Source organism: Adiantum capillus-veneris, chromosome 12 (genome assembly GCF_014529385.1).
Source record: "Adiantum capillus-veneris isolate H3 chromosome 12, ASM1452938v2, whole genome shotgun sequence".
Classification (NCBI taxonomy): domain Eukaryota; kingdom Viridiplantae; phylum Streptophyta; class Polypodiopsida; order Polypodiales; family Pteridaceae; genus Adiantum; species Adiantum capillus-veneris.
Window position 1 is genome coordinate 80,030,636 of NC_140942.1, and position 18,054 is coordinate 80,048,689.

The following is an 18,054-nucleotide window of genomic DNA, read 5'->3' on the forward strand; positions in this document are numbered from 1 at the left end:
CATCATGCCAACGCAATTTTCGAAAATCTACCACGTCATCAGTTTTTGCGCGCATGTGTGCAAGTCCTGCTTTATTTTAATCCTTTGTCACTTGGGGCCCCATCGAACGGGGTCCCCATAAGTCGGTAGGACTTCTTCTTCTGTTACTTCTTCTTCTTAGGATTTAGGCCCCTCGGCTGGTAGCTCCGTTCTTCAGTAGGTCGGCAGCGGTTTGTTACATAACAACTATGCTTTGGGCAACTATACAGAAGAATCCAGGATTTCTCGAGCAGCGGGATTTCTTAAAGATAATGCTATGCAATGGTGGAGTTCAATCGCGACACAACCGCATGTTCCAAGGACCTGGCAAGCTTTCAAGACAGTTTTTGCACGCTGTTACATGACTTCTATGTTTGAAGTCCGGATTTTGGCAGAGTGGGGCAACTTGAAAACGCTTGCCACCGAAACCATGGATAACCAAAGGTTTCTCGACGTGTACCTTCCAGTGTCCTTCTTTAAGTTCATTTCCTTGGTGGACCAGCGCGAGCGCTACACCAATGGACTACCATTACCATTGCAAGAATATTGTCTCTCCAAGCAAGACTCTGCCATGCAAGAGCTTATGGACCATGCCGCGGTCGACTATAAACTGATGAAGGAAAAGCTAGAGTTTACCACAGAATAACCTCCGGCTACTAACCACAATCTCGCCAACAAAGAACAAATTCTCGAGAGTCTCGTGAAAGTCCACAAAGGCCCCGTTTGACACCTCAACAACGAGACACCTTACTACAAGAAGGCCGATATTTTGGATGCTTTCAAACAAGACATAACTATTTTGGTTGTCCCCAACGCACTGACAGACCTGCGGAGCCGACTCCCGCGTCAACGGTCAACAGAAACCCAAGACCATCTCCAACCAAACGAGCTAAACCGGCCATTGGATTAGAACCTGACATCTATGGCATACGCCTTGAAAGTACAAATGAATTGTGTTGAGCATATGGCAAAGTGGTTTGAAAGCCCTAACTTTCTTTGACCCAGGCGCTACACAGAACTTCATCCATCCACAATTCTTGAAGCAGATGGACTTTAATTATGATGCAGAGGGTGGAGAAATTGAAGCTGAGCTAGCCACAGGGCACTCATTGTGCTCTTCTAGTGACTATCCAAGATTATCATGGAAAAGCCGATTTCCACATTATGAAGTTGGGTAATTCTGACATTCTATTAGGCATGCCTTGGCATGACAAGAATGATGCGCCTCTCCAGGTTCGGGACCGAACCATCACCGTGATGCAGAAGGGCAAGCCAGTCGTTTGTCCGAACAAAACCCTGAATGAACTCTCTAGTTGTTTTATAGTTAGATACTTTTGAACTTTGTTTGAGAAAGTATTGTTTGAAACTTTGTTTGAAATGGATGGTATCTGTTTTGAACCTATCTTGGTGCAGATTTAAAATGTTTGACTCTAGTTTTAATACTGATTTCAATGATTGATGATCTTACTTCCGGGTGGAGGGTGAGAAATGATGTTTGCGAATGCTTGTTCATACTCATGGCCCGGACCCTTGTGGTTATTTGCGGGGGGAATATCAAATGCTTGAAAAGTGTTGTTCTACTCATGGCCCGACCCTTGTGGTTATTTACGGGGGGAGTATTGTTGTTGTTACTCATGGCCCGGACCTGCATGGTTATTTACGGGGGGAGCATTAGGAAGTCTGAGCAGTGGTTACCCAGCACCTCCAAACGACGCAGGCTACGGTCTGGGGGGCGTTTGGTTGCAAAAGGCCTCTATATCTCATGGCCCGAACCTTTTTAGGTTATTTGCGGAAGGAGTGATGAGGGAGTCGTTGAACAGCTCATGGCCCGGACCTGGTTGCAAGGGGAGCGTTCATCGGCGGCTTTATGTTTCTATGTCATGTAACATGCATATGTGAGCATTTGTGTTGCATTGTGATGTGCCAACCACTGAATATTCCTAATTGGATGAGATTGCCTGGGTATGTAATTTTAGTGCATCAAGACACCCGTGGAAGAACAGTGCGGTCTGGGTGTGATGGCTAATTTTACTACACCGGAATATCAAAAGTTCTGATCTGGACGAAAGGAGAAGCCAACACCTTGATCAAAAGAGCCAAAAGGAGAAGCTAACTCCTTAACAAAAAGAGCAAACTGAATGTCCCTCGGAATGACCCTCGGAACAAAACTATAAATCACAATTGAAAGGTTTGAACAAGAAAAAGATCAACAATCTTAATAAGAAGGATACTTTTCATTTCATTTGATGATTACAAACTAAAAGAAAGCCTCTCAAGAAATTGATAAACAAAAAATGTAGGTGACTGCTTCATTATTTTGAGCAAAAATACCAAAATCTCTATTGATTGAGCTCCATCTAGTAGTATCCTTTGTAAGATCCTGCAGGAAGGAATAAAAAGAAAGATTTGTTAGATACCATGCACATGAGTGTTCAAGCATGTGTATCAAGAATATATGACATGTCACTAGTACCTTAGGGTTGCTTTCTATCCAGCCTTAGAAGATTGTTCTCAACTTTCACCTTATTTATATAAGCCTTTGCTGTGGTTGCCTTCAAAACTCCTTTTGTGTTACAACCCAATTGCCTAGCTAAAGTGGTCAATTGTGACGCCTTCATGCTTTCAATGGGTGTACGCTCCTTTGCCAAGATCTCTTGTATTTGGGCTCTTCTCATTTCATTGCGGTGGCTTGTGTCACTTGCTTCAATGATAGTTTCATCTCTGTCACCTTTTGCAGGTGGTATTCTTCTTGTAAAGAACACCTTAGCTGACCAAACATCATTTTTCTGCTTCCAATACTCCATGATTTGTTTGTATTCACTATCATTTGTCACTATAGGTTGTCCATAACGATTAGAAGCAATTAAATCACGCACATCCCTTCTCTCATCAAGCTGAATCAAGTATGGCAGTAGCTCCTCCAGGAGCATATTGTCAACCATCTTCTCAGCATCAAATTGTGGTGGAAAAATGCAATTGTTTGCTGGTAAAAGACATCCCTTGTAAGGAGAGTCATCAATAAGCACTCTTCTTTGTGGATCACATTCAAACCCCATGGAAATTTTGGCTAGAGGCTTGAACATTGCCTCAGCGTTTGGATTGTCGAGTCTAAACAATTTTTGAGTTTGAGCGGTGTAGCAAACATCTTGTGACCAAATTGCAAAGAAAGGCAATGTATCCTCAGCTAATTTGTTTAGTGCTGCAAGGATTTGATACACATTATTCCTAGTAGCTGTCGACCAAATTGCAACATTAAACCTCTGTAAAATAGTCTTCAAGAATTGGATGCAACCTGGCCTGAGTATAATATATCTTTTTGAATCCATTTGCACTGAGTTGTGGTGTGAGGATGGTTGAGGGGAACGTTTCAACAATAGACCATTTAAATCCAATATAATTGTAAGCATGGATTTCTCAACATCTATGCTACATGACGTAGTACCAATTGGCAATAGCTCGTGAGTGGACTTTTCAGTCTCTTTTGATGTATTTTTGAGCTAACTTGAGTTGTTTTATAGATATGTTGTAATCGTGGACGACCGCGATTACTCTCTTTCAAGGGAGATGTCACAAACTGCTGATGTGTCAAAACCCTGAAGAATGGAGCCAACTTGCAGATGCCGGCCGAGGGGCCTAGACCCTAAGAAGAACAAGCAACAAAAGAAGAAGTCCTCTCAACTTATGGGGACCCCGTCCGATGGGGCCCCAAGTGACATAAAGGATTAAAATAAAGCAAGCCCCACACACACAGAGAAATAATTGCGTAGGAACTAATGACGTGGTAGATTTCCGAAAATTACGCTGACAATGCTGAGAAACCAAAAGGATGGTAATGCCACGCTACAGTCAGCACCAATCCTTGAGGTCAACATGGATCATGAGATCTACCCTTGGGATATACAGTCATTGTATGGAGATGCAGGGACGAAATTATCCATGGAGAGTAAACTAGTGACCATAAGGACTTTACCTTCCTTTGTAGTAGAACATGAGACAAAATCCAAGGTGAGAATTGATGTGGCAGGCTGCACGGATTTCCACGTTTTGCGCTGACTGCTGATGTGGCAGTTGTACGGAATTCCATGATTTACGCTGGCAGCTTTTTGGCATTGCTTTTGGACCAGAAGCTTTTGAGTTTGAAGGCTTTTCTATCAACTGCTTTTCATAGGCCAAGGGCCTTTGAATATGTGCTAAGGGCTCATTCTTTGGCATGCTTCCTGGAGAAGGTGCAGAGTCTGGAGTACCGGCTTGTACCGAGTTGATGCAATATAAAGAAATACCGAAAGGGGTGCCAAGGTTTGGGGCCAATACTCTCTAGAGTTGAATCGTGTCGTGTGTCGTCTCTCTTTCAATTCGGTTGTTATTGAAGTCTGTTCAATCTGTTCTTTTCTATTGGCACATGGTGTCCGTCTTGTGACACACCATGCTTAGATTCTTGCTCTACCGCACTCATAGCATTCACTTGTCAAAAGTTGACGCAGTAGAGTTTTCCTTTTTAGATTCTTTCTTAGGACGTTTCTTTTTTCATGTGACCTACGACTGAACAATGGAAGCACCTACATTCCTTTGCATACAATGCTTGTTCTTCTCTACTTAATTAACCACCTAAAACTCCTTGAGCAATCTTTTCATCATGTTAAGGGAAAGAAGAACTTGATGGAAAACGCATTGCCTCGCAAGCCACAAGTATCCGTTGTTACGGAGATTCACCATCAAAACTTCGAGGATATGGTTGATTAGTATGCCACTTTAGATTTTAGAGACATCTTTGACCGATTACAAAGTGGGGAATCGGTTGCAAGCTATGCGCTAAAGGAAGGTAATTTAATGCGGAAAACAATGTTATGTGTTACTCAATAGTTGACGAATAAGGTTGTGACAGAGTGCCATTGTCCACCTTTTTCAGGCGCATTGCGGCATTGACACCACCTTGAAAAGTGTGGAGTAATAATTCTATTGGCCAAGGTTCAAAAAGGATGTGGACGAGTTTGTTCACAGATGTTTGGTGTGCCAAAAGATCAACTTTGATCAGCATAAGGCACCTAGTCTCCTACAACCTTTACCCGTTCCTAGCCAACCTTTGGAAAGTATAGCGATTGGACTTCATTTTTTATCTTCCCAAGACTCAAGAGTGGGCATGATGGCACTTGGACAGTCATCAACTGATTCAATAAATAGGCCCCCTTTATCCCGGTAAAGAACACACCCAAAGCCGACCATTTGGCTAAGTTGTTTGTCTCACAAGGTTTCAGATTACATGGTATGCTTGAATCTATAGTTTCAGATAGAGATCCCCACTTCACAATTTTGTTTTGGAGGGCAATCTAGGAGAATATAGGCATAAGGCTTGACTTCTTGTCCTCGTTTCACCCACAGACACATGGGCAATTGGAGATAGCCAATTCAGTGGTCCTGGACTTGTTAAAGTGATACATCTCTAATCAGAAGATTCAATGGGAGAAGTATTTGCCCTTGGTGGAGTTTGCCTACAATAAAACAGTTCATACGTCTAAAAGGAAGGCACCATTTAAGATCACTGAGGCGCGATTTGCGGAGGCAACAACTGACATGCCAGTGCATATGGACAGCCTTTGGATGCTTGCTTTTGGGGCGCCAGATGCATGCTTTTCGTGTAACTTCTTTAGGGCAAGGCCAAGGGCCTTCATAAGTGTGCCAAGGTCTCTTCTCAGGGCAGATTAGCTTGGGAGCTTGCTAGAGAGAGGACCTTCGGACATTGTACTTGTCGAAGCTTAATAATAAAGAAATACCGAGAAGGGCAACAATCTTTGGGGTCAGTGCTTCTGGACGCCGACCTCCGCTATGCCATGTCATCTCTCTCTCTATTCTCTATTCTCAATTATGTTCAGTTGTTTTAGTTTCTCTCGAGTCTCCGTGTGTTTCTCTAGATCTTTGGCTGACAATCACTAATAGTGTTGTGTGTCAAGGAGCTTTCCATCGAGGGCAAGTACCATCTATGTCATAACTCCCAAGGACCCTTGTATATGCAGCTTTGTGATCAGCATGGAGAGCCCCCCCCCCCCCCCCCCCCCCCCCCTCTCTCTCTCTCTCTCTCTCTCTCTCTCTCTCTCTCTCTCTCTCTCTCTCTCTCTCTCGTCTTGGTCTGCACCCGCTCCCCCTGCACCTGCTCGCCCTCGTCCTGGCCTGCACCCGCTCGCCTTGCACCAACCTCGCCCCCCTAGCCCTCGCCCCCTCGCCTGCCCTGCACCCGCGCGCCTTGCACCTGCTCGCCCTCGTCCTGGCCTACACCTGCTCGCCTTGTACCCCCCGCCCCTCGCCCCTCGCCCCTAGCCCTCGCCTCTCGCTCCTCGCCCCCTATCCCTTGCCCTTGCCCTTGCCTCTCGCAGCTCGCCCCCTAGCCTCGCCCCTCGCCCCTATCTCCTCCCCCCCCCCCCCCCCCCCCCCCCCCCCCCCCCTCCTTTTTCCTCTTTTTCTCTTTTTCCTTCTTTCCTTCTTTCCTCGTCCTCGCCCTAAGGTCGCCATCGCCCATGGCATTAAAACACAAATCAATTGAAAAATCAATTGAAAATTGAAAATTGCATGGCATTGCTTTGCTCTGCTTTGCTTTAATTATTTGATTTTCCCTGCGGAAAGCGCTGCCCACCGAAAAATCACAAAATCAGTAAGGCCGATTCTCCTACAAGTGCTAGAACAAGAGCAGACCAGGACATTGGGCGCAAGGCCCCCCATTATTTTTGTTTTAAGGCCGACGCTCGCAGTGGGCTGTGGTTGTACCTTTACACGCAGTGGAATGCTTGATGCGGATGTATGCTTGATGCGAGAGACAATGTATGCATAGTGTGGATATATATGTACGCTTAGTGGCTATTTTCCGGACAGTGATTAAGCATGAAAAGCTGAGTGATAAAGCCGACCCCCTAGAGAATGCCATTCAAAAGTGCAAAGAGGAAATAACGGAGACTATTACCAAGATGAACCGCAATCTATTGGGCACAATAAAAATGCTGGAAGGACGCGTCCTGATCCAAGAAAGCAAGATAAACGCATTGGAAGACCGAGTGACGACTCAGGACGAAGAGATTGCGTCACTCAAGAAAGATCTCGCAGAAGCACGATCAAGCAGCACACTGGAAGAGGGCGAACTGCGACCCTCAGTAATTGAAGAAATCAACACTATCAAGGAGCAAGTATGGGCCATCAAAGAGGGAGAAGAGCAACACAAAGAGATGACGACTTCTTGGGTGGATGTTCTTACCAAAACTCAGCAGAAGGCGGATGAAGCCGAGAAATGGATCGAGGTGGCCAAGAAAGGAAAAGGCAAAGAGATAACAACCACGTCCACACCCACTATCATTAATCAGACACTAGAGGAGGAGCAAAGAAGACGTGTGCGCGCTTTACATGTGAGAATTTGCGATCTTAAAGACAAAGGCAATGTGGACGAAGAGGTAAAAGAACTCATGGCCTTGATGGGGGTTCATGAGCCGACGCACACAAAAGCTTGGAGAGTGGGCAACATAAAGAAAAATGGAAGCAGTGCGGAAACCTCGAAAGAAAGGGCACTCATCCTCCGTTTTCCCTCCATGGAAGCGAAACAGTCGTCCTTGAAGAAAAGGCCAACTCTTAAAGAGACGGGCATTTTTCTCGGGGATGATCTTACCCTCTCGCAGATCGCTCCTATGCAGGAAGTAATGCCGGAGATTAGAGCAACAAGGGGAAAAGGCAAGATTGCCTTTTGCCGAGATGGAAGAGTAGTAATACTAGAGCGACGCTCCACATGACGGTGCGAGACTTATGGGACAACACTCAAAGTGGCTGCCTGGAACTGTAATGGATCCATGCGTCTTGATGTGGGTGCTTTTGAGGATAGCTTTACTGGAAGAGACATCATCTTCTACTCTGAGACACACCAGGCCCCTGGGCAATACATGCCTCACATCAATGGATACAGATGGGAGACAGCTTACAGACAGGAGACACGCTCACAACAAAGAGGACGGGGCTCGGGGGGTGTGGCAGTGTTATTTAGAGAGGACTTGGAGCCATTGATACATATAGCCCGTAGAGATGAGCAGGCTAGTTACATGTGGGTGAGATTGAAAGCAGAGACAGGCAGATATCTCTACATTGCTATTTGCTACTTTCCCCCGAGTACGTCGGGCTATGCATCACCCAGAGGACAGTCCCCCTTTTCTATTTTGGATGATGACATATGGGAGTTCTCTAGAGATGGTGACATTATCATTCTAGGGGACTTCAATGCTAGGACTGCCCATCACCAGACAGTGTTTTATGATACTTCAGAGGAGATGATGAGAGAGCTAGATGTTGTAGAGACGGGCCTGTCCAAACTATCACATGATGCGGAACATACTGAGTATGGAAAACACCTGATAGATATGGGCACCGCAAATGGACTGGCCATCTTGAATGGCCTACAGAGGTTTCCTGCTTCGGGAGGTTTCACATGCTTCCCACACAGACATGGAGCCAGCACAGTGGACTATGTCATGGCACAACCAAGCCTCATCTCTAGTATTCAGGACCTCACGGTTGGACCCAGACCTGTTGGTGTGGCAGTGGATCATGCTCTTATATCGCTGACCATTTCTTTCCAGTTTAGTGTAACACACAAGCTACAGGCAGCACCCCCTACTCGCTACTCGCTACACCTTCACGCGGGAGACGGACTCTGTACACATAGATGGGATCTACAGACGCATGTGCACAGAGGAACCAGGGCGACCTCTGGAGGAGCTTACTACTATACTGACACGGACACTACATGATGCAGCACAGTAGAGGCATACCCATATACCCAACCTGAGCAGAGACGCCGTTCAGGGAGCATGCCCCAAAACAGTTGGTATGATGAGGAATGTCGGGACACTAGAACTAGACTTCAGAGGGAGGTACTTTTGGGGAACATCACTCATAGGCAGTCACAGATTGACTTCCGACGCCTAGTGCGGCGGAAGAAGAGGGCATTCCTAGCTCGCCTAAAGCAAGATCTATACCAGTTATTCTTGAGTCAGGACTCACGTGAGGCGTGAAGGCTCTTTCATGAACACTCCTCCCCCCTTGCCATCACTTCTACAGAGGCTTGGGGCCAGTATGCATCATCTTTGTACACAGTTCTTGAGCAGCCCCCCTTTCCTGACCCCCCCGATCCATGCCCGCATACATGTGTTTTTTTCACCGCTGAGATGGTGAGGAAGGCCATTGAGACGGGATGAAGACTGGGAGAGCATATGATCATGATGGCTTAGTGGCTGAGCATTTCATGCATGCCAGAGATTTACTAGTAGAGCTTCTAGCAGTTATGTTTAACCGTGCCATGTGTGAGGGCTTGCCTGATACCTGGAGCCTATCTACTATTGTACCTATCTTCAAGTCAGGAGACCCTATGGAGCATGGGAACTATCGCACCAGCATGATTGGACACACACTGGCATGGTTGTACGCATCTATTCTTGAGCAGAAGCTGAGTAGATGGGCAGAGAGGGAGGGGATGCGCGCAGCCGGGCAGGCAGGTTTCAAGAGGGGTTTTTCTACTCTTGACCATATCTTGACCCTCAGAGCCATCATTGAGGAGGGTAGATCGCGTGGGAGACGGATCTATTGCAGCTTTGTGGATTTCCGTAAAGCATTTGACACAGTGCCCAGAGCGAGAATGATGCGCAGATTACAGCAGATGGGAGTACCCACAGAGCTCATTTGGGGGGTCATGGCATTATACACGTCAGTAGTGGGGCATGTACGCACTCCAAAGGGTCTATCCACACCAGTTTACTCCACTGTTGGGGTGAAGCAGGGCTGCCCGCTCTCTCCTACTCTATTTGGTATGTATGTAGATGAGGTTTCTGACTACATTGAGAGAGATGGTGATAGAGGTGCACAACTGGCGGGGACATGGATTCCACTACTATTATATGTTGATGATATTGTTTTGATCTCTGACTCTCCGGAGGGGATGCAACGTTACCTGGATGCTTTGCATAGGTTTGCCCAAGAAAGTGGTTTGTCCGTCAACCTTGGCAAAACCAAGGTCATGGTATTTAATACCACCCCACAGTGGATCAGGAGGTCAACGCCCGCTTTCACATACGGACAGGAGAAGGTGGAGTATACAGATGCTTACACTTACCTTGGAGTGGTTTTCAGTGGGCCAGCATTTTCACTGAGGAGGGCAGCAGAGACTCGATTGACCAGAGCCCATGCAGCATTGGGTAAATTGGAAACGATGTGTTCACAGGTCCAGTTTCAGGAGCCTCGGACGAAGCTCTAGCTCTTTAACACTTTGGTGGCTTCTGTATTGCTCTATGGAGCTGAGATTTGGGGACCTTCACTGGACCATCACGGGAGGACAGGCCGAAGTGATGGATGGGGGGGCATGGAGAAGCCTCTGGTCTCTATGATCTCGCGGCTCATTAGGGCCAAGACTTCAGTACCACGTGCTATTATATGAGCAGAGCTAGCTGCCTCCCCACTGGTGGTTGAGACGCTCACAAGATCGGTCTCCTTCATACACCGCATGTGGGAACTCCCCAGAGACAGATATGCACGCCTTGCACTTGAGTCCTCTCGACAGTTAGCCGTGCAGGGAGATACAACATGCTGGTATGGGGAGATGACATCATGGTTTCAGGCGCATGGGTTCAGCATAGACAGATTGCCTCCTTTCCAGTACTCACTGGATGCGCCCTCTCTGACACTTACACAGTCCGAGATCACCAGGCTCATTCGCCAGGACTTGACCCAGCTAAACACCAAGAGGACATGGATACAGCCAGTACAGGAGCTAGGCACGAAGATGGCTTTCTACAGAGAGCATCTCCTCCAGCTTACGGAGGATGGTTTTGTGACAAGGCCCAGATACATGGACACTCCCCAATCTCATGGGGTGCGATGCGATGTGCTATTGGCCAGATATGCACATCTTCACACCAGCTGCGGATCGAGACTGGGAGATACAGCGGAGTACCGGCTGAGGCCAAGACATGCCCCCTGTGTGACATCAAGCCTGAGACAGAGTTGCACTACACATGCCACTGCCTTGTCCACTACGAGATACGAGGCCGCTTCCATTGCTTGTTCAGAGAGGGCTTTCGACCATTCTCTAGAGTCATGCGGTACGAGGATCAGAGATGCCTGGGGTTGTTTTTGCTCGAGCTGCGCAGACACAGAGAGAGCCTGATGAGAGGAAAGATTAGCCAGTCTCAGAGACAGATCACAGACTTCTTTAGAGCTGCCACTGGACACCCGGAGGAGTTACTACCACAGCAGAGCTCGTCGCTTTACACCAGAGGCATACTGATCGAACGAGCGACTGAGCTAGGGAGATCTAGACGCCCAGGACTGCGGAGGACTACACAACATCGACAGAGGCTGCATCAGAGGATTCAGGTCACTTTGGCTCGACATGCACAACGACCGGTCAGACTACTGACCATGGAGGAGATTGATGAGATGTACCTATCCCAGCTAGCTATTCCACAGAGAGAGACTGATGAGAGGAAAGATTATCCTATGATCTACCTATCCCAGCTAGCTATTCTAGCTGCTTAGTCCACACCCAACAGTCTAGGATTCCATAATATTTTATTCTATCATTTCGTCATCTTGTTACTATTGACTTTGTATCAGATCCACCACATTGTGACTTTCTAGTCTCATAGGTCACTTTGGCCTTTTGAAGACGTTAATAGAACATTTCATTTCATCGTCTCTCTCTCTCTCTCTCTCTCTCTCTCTCTCTCTCTCTCTCTCTCTCTCTCTCTCTCTCTACGTTAGTAATCTCTCTTCTCCATAGTTACCTTGTTCATGTTCATGTATGTGGCATTGCAGGTGTTTTCTCGTATCAGAGGATCTTCGCGTAGTCGAGCCACCCGATCAGAAGCCAATTCTTATCTTCATTGCATCTTTACTGCCTATTCTAACAGCTCAGACATAGTAGCCATACTTGGTCCTAATGCAGAGGTATGGCTTCCTCTACCTCCGTTATCCTCCGCCTCACTCCTGCCAATATCAAACTGCTCTGCCATCTAGTGGGCTAGTAAGAGTCTGGCCTCACACCAAGAAATCATAGAGCGTGCTGGTCAAGAATCCCAAATGGCCCAATCAATGAACTTTTACTTTCCAAACCGTCTCCGCTCAGAATCCAAACATAGGAGTTCCATACAAGGGGTTGTCTCTCAATCTCCTCTTTGCAACGGGGTGGCATCCCACTTTTTGCTCAAAAACAAGGGATGTGTGAACACACTTACGACCGCCAAAGCACTTTTTTCCCTCACTAGGGAGGCTTTATTCCCGGGGTTGTATATATGCCCATCACTCTAGGGCAAGCTGTCCCTTTTGTATTAGCACTCTTTGTAATGCTACTTCCTGTGTTGTGTTCTCCTGAGTTTCTACTTCATCTTCTCCATCTTCACGTGCATTCATGCACCATATTTCCAACAATAAGTCCACTACCCTCGGTGCAGAGACGCTCATCTACAAGAGCAAGCACACGCTGCGTAAGAGCCATGATGGAAGCTGCAAACGAACCACCTGCCACCAGTCCAACCTTCTTTCTCTTGCTTCTCCTTTAAGTAGGAGGAAAGCTCGGTGCCAGCAGACCTACAACAGGTCTAACACTTTAAGAAGGTGGAGAAGCTGAGAGACTTTGACATGCAAGTGTGTCAGAGACCAAGACCAGTGCAATGGCAGCTGACAGTGAGCCTTGCTTTCCCTCTACAAGTCAGGGTCAAGCAACAGTAGCACATACTACAAATCTTCTTTATAAACGAATGCTTCTTGGTGATGAAAACCGGCCTAGGTGTGATCAAGAGACTCCCAAGAGAATAATCAAGAAATGCATGCGGCATTGAAATCCCATCGAAGAGAAATTCTTCCTGCTGCTCAAATGACTCAAGCATGAGCTCAATAGAAAAGCAAGGTGGGTGAAGGACAAGCATCTAGGCATACAAATCATATGTAACTAGATTCGTTCTAGGTCTTTGTGAAGCAACAAGGTGATGTATGTATTGACTTTGTGGATCACTTGTTGGTTATTGCAGGGACATCAAAAGAAAACCGCATGACAATCTGTTATTGGCCTGTAGGCAAAGGCCAAAACTTGCCCTGGTAATACAAGTGTTTATTTGGAAAATTTGTATTTGGTATCATCCACCACTATGTACACAGTTTTTAAACTTAACTCTTCATCATAATGATTATGCTTATCTCATCCTGCTCTCCTCCAATCTCTCAGTTCTAATGGATTATAGAGGTTGTATCCTACTTTATCCCCTTCATTTCTTTCCCTGATTCCCATATCAGGGATTGAAAGACCAAAAATACCCTCCCTACATACTGCACTGGGCATTGTGCCGTGCCATGTCCTTAGCTAAAGGAAATAGAAGAATGCCCTAAAGCTCTCACTTCGTGTAGCTCCTTGTGTTAGCCCTTCCCAAAGACAAAAGCGCCCTACACATATGGGACTCTGGCCAGACTATTGAGTCACCTGATTTATACACTATTCATTCTAAGACATGTCTCATTGCTCTGAAGTGTCTAAGATACCCCTGATATTCCACAACAGAGACTTTGTCCCCATCGCAAGTGTCATTATTTGGTCCATATCAACTTGGCCATTGGATTATGCATACTTGTCATAGCATCCCTCTTCACTTGAAAAGCAGCATGCACCCATTGAGAGAGAGAGAGAGAGAGAGAGAGAGAGAGAGAGAGAGAGAATGCGTTCACTGAAAAAATAAAGCACTCTTCTCGGATCCTATGCGCTTAATACTTACAACAAGAAGAAATCCACAATGAAGAGCAGCAACAGCTCCTATGCACTTACTTATTACAATGACAAGAAATCCAAAATGGAAAAGCAGTACCCGCTCCTATGCACTTACTAATTACAATGATAAGAAATCCAAAATGCAAGAACAGTAATATTCACGCCATGGTACCTTGCCAAGCGCTTATCTTCAATGCCTCCTTGGACAAACCTTTGACATAGTTGCCCAAGTACTTTTGCAAGTAGAAAGCAACGTGCTCCTCCAACATGATTTAAGTTTAACGTATCTCAACAATGTGGAATCCTGTTGCTGCAAACAACCAATGATGCCAACCACCGCAAGAGGTGGTCCAAAACAACACTAGTGTCTGTACAAGTTAAATTATCTACCAAAAGAATCCTCTTCTCGGGGAATCTGTTTAGCTTTGCCCCTGTACTATATACTTAACATAGTGCCAATGAAGCTACAGCCTATTGTGAGCGGGAAAATATTTTGCAACCCCTGCAAAGATGAATTTCCGCAAATCTGTGCCGACTATTTGATAGGTAAACGAGATACTACTGCTTAATGGAATTCTCCGACGTACTGCTTGATGGGTTCTGCAGATAAATTTAAAAACGAATGCTCTTTCATGCAAAAATATTATCCGTACGAAACAAAGACATCAGCTTTGCCAGATCTCCCTGAAAATGCTGCCAGAGGCGCAGTACGGGTACAAGGGTTTTGGCGGGCAGAAGGTTTCGGCCGATCGTCAGTGGGTATGTGTGCGTGTGTCCGTGCGCTCGTGTGTGTGTGTGTGTGTGTGTGTGGAAGGACAGAGGGGTGGGGGCAGGTGGCGTTGCCTGCTAAAATCTTGACACGAACTTCACGAGTCAACAAAGCTAAGGCTGTGAAACGTGTCGCTCGAGCCTCAGAAGCAGCTGCCACTTGGAATTTGGATTCTCACTTTGTCTTTGAGAGCAACCCAAAATTTATTTTTGTGAGATTCCTTCACTTTAAGGTTATGCACGCAATGCCATTCCTTCACTTTAGCTTCTACAAATTTTATTTTATTTTTTTTGCAAAACTCACAATTGTGAGTGAATTATATTGATCAACCCAAAAAATTACAAGGTCTTGGCATGCTCGTGTCGAGCCATGACATCATCCAGGGACCAATACGACATCGGCTATCAGGGCAGACACCCCTACCAACCCGCCCCCTTATCCTTGATACACAAGGTCCATTATCATGTTCTTCTGATATCTTTGGGGCGAATGGACGTCTCCTACCAGGCTTTTGTCTTTTAGCACTGGCTATGGTCGCTAAAGAAGCTTTAGGGACCCACTTGTATGTTTTCTTTGTTATATTGGGATGGGTCTTGTGTGTCTCAAGCTTTATCTACATCAGTTGAAGCTCTAGAGACTTGGGCAATGGGGACATATGGTTCAACCTCTTGGACATGCAATGTTTTGGGTTTTATTTCCTTAAGAGGCAATATCTCAGGGACTATGGCTTGCGTGACAGGGCTAAGAGTTGGTTTCTGTGTTGTGACACCCCCTGTCCCCCAATCAATAGTGCATTTGGTAGCTATCATCCACGTGCGTTCTAGGTTTATATTACCCTCCATAGTTCCAATAGGCATGACCAAAAAGTCTTGAGCTACAATCCCATTGTCATAACTGACAGAAGTGTGCCAGATTCCAAAATTACAGCTTTTTTCTTGTTGACACCCTTGACTTGGATAATACTCTCAGATAGAGGTGGCTTCCCTAACTGACACCACACCCCATATGATAGGAGATTATATTTAGCACACGTGTCCAATAAGGCATTATATAGCACTTTTCCATAGGTGTTGTTTAGCTCAATAGGGTATCGTAGAGGTGTGTCAAGTCCAACCAATCCTCATCGGTTTCAACATGGAATGCATGTGTGACTCCAAGGTTAGCCTCTCGTTTTCGTCTTATGCGTTGTTGTCGCTCCTTAGCCTCAGCTTGAGCTTGTATCTTCTTCAATTCTGTTGTGCATTGGCTGCCTTTTTTCTATGGATGGCACGTAGCTCCTCTTGGCTTAAAGGATCATAGTATCTTTTAAATTTTCTCCCATTGAGGAATCTAATGGTTTCAACTCGATCAAGAGTCTCCACACGAATGGTTCCTTGTGGGGTGATCTCACATACTCTATATGTTCTTTTTCCCTTGGATAGATTGTCATCTAGGGTACCACTGGCCCGTGAATGGTTTGTCCCGAGATTTGCACCAAGATTTAACTCAGATTCTTCGTCCTCAGAGTCAATTTCAATTAATGATTCTGACCCCAAATCGTGCACGCTATAGTCTTGTGAGGCGCTACTGGTTCTAATGCCAATCAAACTTTCATCTTGTAGATCATCAGAAGCTATATGCATTGCTTCTAGCATATTTAAGGGTACAAGTGGTGGCATTTCATCCCCCTTTGGTGTTACCCAGGTCGTCCCCATATTTCCCTAAGTGTCTATGGTTGCTGCTAGGTGGACCCAATCCACATTTTCCGACTCACTCATCCCAGGTAGTACATCCATATAAGGAGAATCTTCCCCAACATCAATGTCCGCTTTACACGCGTAAAAATACTGCAATGGGGCCGAGTGAACTGTGGTGTCAGATCTATGATCAATTATAAACATGTTTCCTAGAGGATGTGCTTGACCCATCAAAAGATCCACTCGAATGACTGAATCTTGGAACTGCAGGTAGACATGGTTTTTAGACCAGTCATGCACCATTTTTGCTTCCCTCATGAAAGGACGTCCTAAGATCATCTCCGATGCCATAGCGTGTTTGGAGAAATCCATAACAATGAAGGTAATCATTATTTTATGTCCAAAGACCTTGATCTTGAGATCTTCTAGCATCCCAATAGGTTTAACAATAGACCCATTGGCCATCTTCACTACTATGGTTGTGGTCGCAAGGTGAGGTCTTCCCATAGTTTCCCAACAATCTTTAGTCACAATGCTAACCCGAGCACCACCATCAACGATTCCATTCACAGTTAATCCCTTAGTAGTGATTGGTATGGTCGCATTGGATTCATCACCCTCAAAGTATTGTCCCAACTTGTTAACAGGTATTTCTATAACAAGGTTCTCATCTAGGTTGGGTTGTGGATCTAAGTGTTCCTCCTCTGTTGGAATCTCCCTAGCTCTGTCCATCTGGGCAAATTGTGGAGCCCAAACTTCAGTTCTCCATTGAGGAAGGCTCGAAGAGCTGAGACTAGCTCAGGGTCTTTATATAGTTTGGACATGATGGTGGTTCTAACTTTTGAAGACATGAAATCCATCAATTTGGCAATGTTTAACGACACCTTTTGGATTTTAGTCCCTTGACGTGGGGAAGATGGGATCTCCATTTCTTCGATAGGATCAAGTAGTCCCTCTGTAAACATTTTTCCATCAAGAAGTGAGTACGCTCAATCTCCTCTGTAGGGTTTGGATAAGTTCCTATCTTCTTCTTGGATCCTGGCCATTGTGGCTCATGAAGATCTTCCTTGTTGGTTCTATCTTAGTGGTCGTTTTGGTCTCCATGGTTTCACCTTAATCAGAATCCTCTTCAGCGTCGTTCATATATACGGGGTCGTCACCAGTCCCTATGTTGGTCTTTGAACTAGAGTCTGACTTTGCTTCTTTTTGCGATCTCTTCCTTCGTGTTTTCTTCTTTTTTTGAGATTGGGCAATTGATGCCGTGTGTCTTTCCTCAAGAATATAAGTTTGTTTTTGGAGCATCGATCGTGTGAGTACGTTTACTGGTACCACAGGTGTACTTGATGATGGCTACTCGATAACTTCAATCAAGTTTAATGGCGCGATCTTCGGTGCATTTGGATTATTTGGACATTGGGCAATCAAATGATCTGTGCCACATCGATTACACATGAGTATCGGCATTGTAGACGTTCTCGCTTGATTGGTTTGCATTAGTGTGGCGTTCTTTTGTAGCCTAATAGGACACTCGGCTACACGATGTGGACCTCCACACTCATAGCATTGAAGAGGTGGTCTCTTAGCAGTGTAATTGATATTTTGGCTTCTTGCCGAAAGAGCAGCTACTTGATATATAGGTTTGACTTGTCCCCAATAGTCCTCCATGTAGTATTGTGGACTTTCTTCAAGTACATCCAGCCCATATGCAATATTAGGATCTATATCTTTCTCACAGCCCTCCAAACAAGAAATAGATGACTCACAACCTACTTGATTCACAGAAGTGATTCTCGGATGTGGTGGTTGCGGTCCTAGCACTGGAGGTG

At 45.7% G+C, this 18,054-nt stretch overlaps 1 protein-coding gene across 3 annotated transcripts in view; it reads right to left on the reverse strand.

Moving 5' to 3' along the window:
* The window catches only part of LOC147446012 (pleckstrin homology (PH) domain-containing protein), a 308,711-nt gene extending 294,053 nt beyond the window's left edge, over positions 1–14,658 (reverse strand). For 2 of the 3 annotated variants that reach the window (XM_086525328.1, XM_086525327.1), the window contains exon 1: positions 13,956–14,657. In XM_086525328.1, the coding sequence (XP_086381454.1) occupies positions 13,956–14,052 (97 nt within the window). In that variant the 5' untranslated portion in view covers positions 14,053–14,657. Of the gene's footprint in view, positions 1–13,955 lie in introns of all 3 variants that reach the window. The other variant, XM_086525329.1, reaches the window with a different exon arrangement.
* Between the last annotated feature and the right edge of the window lie 3,396 nt (positions 14,659–18,054).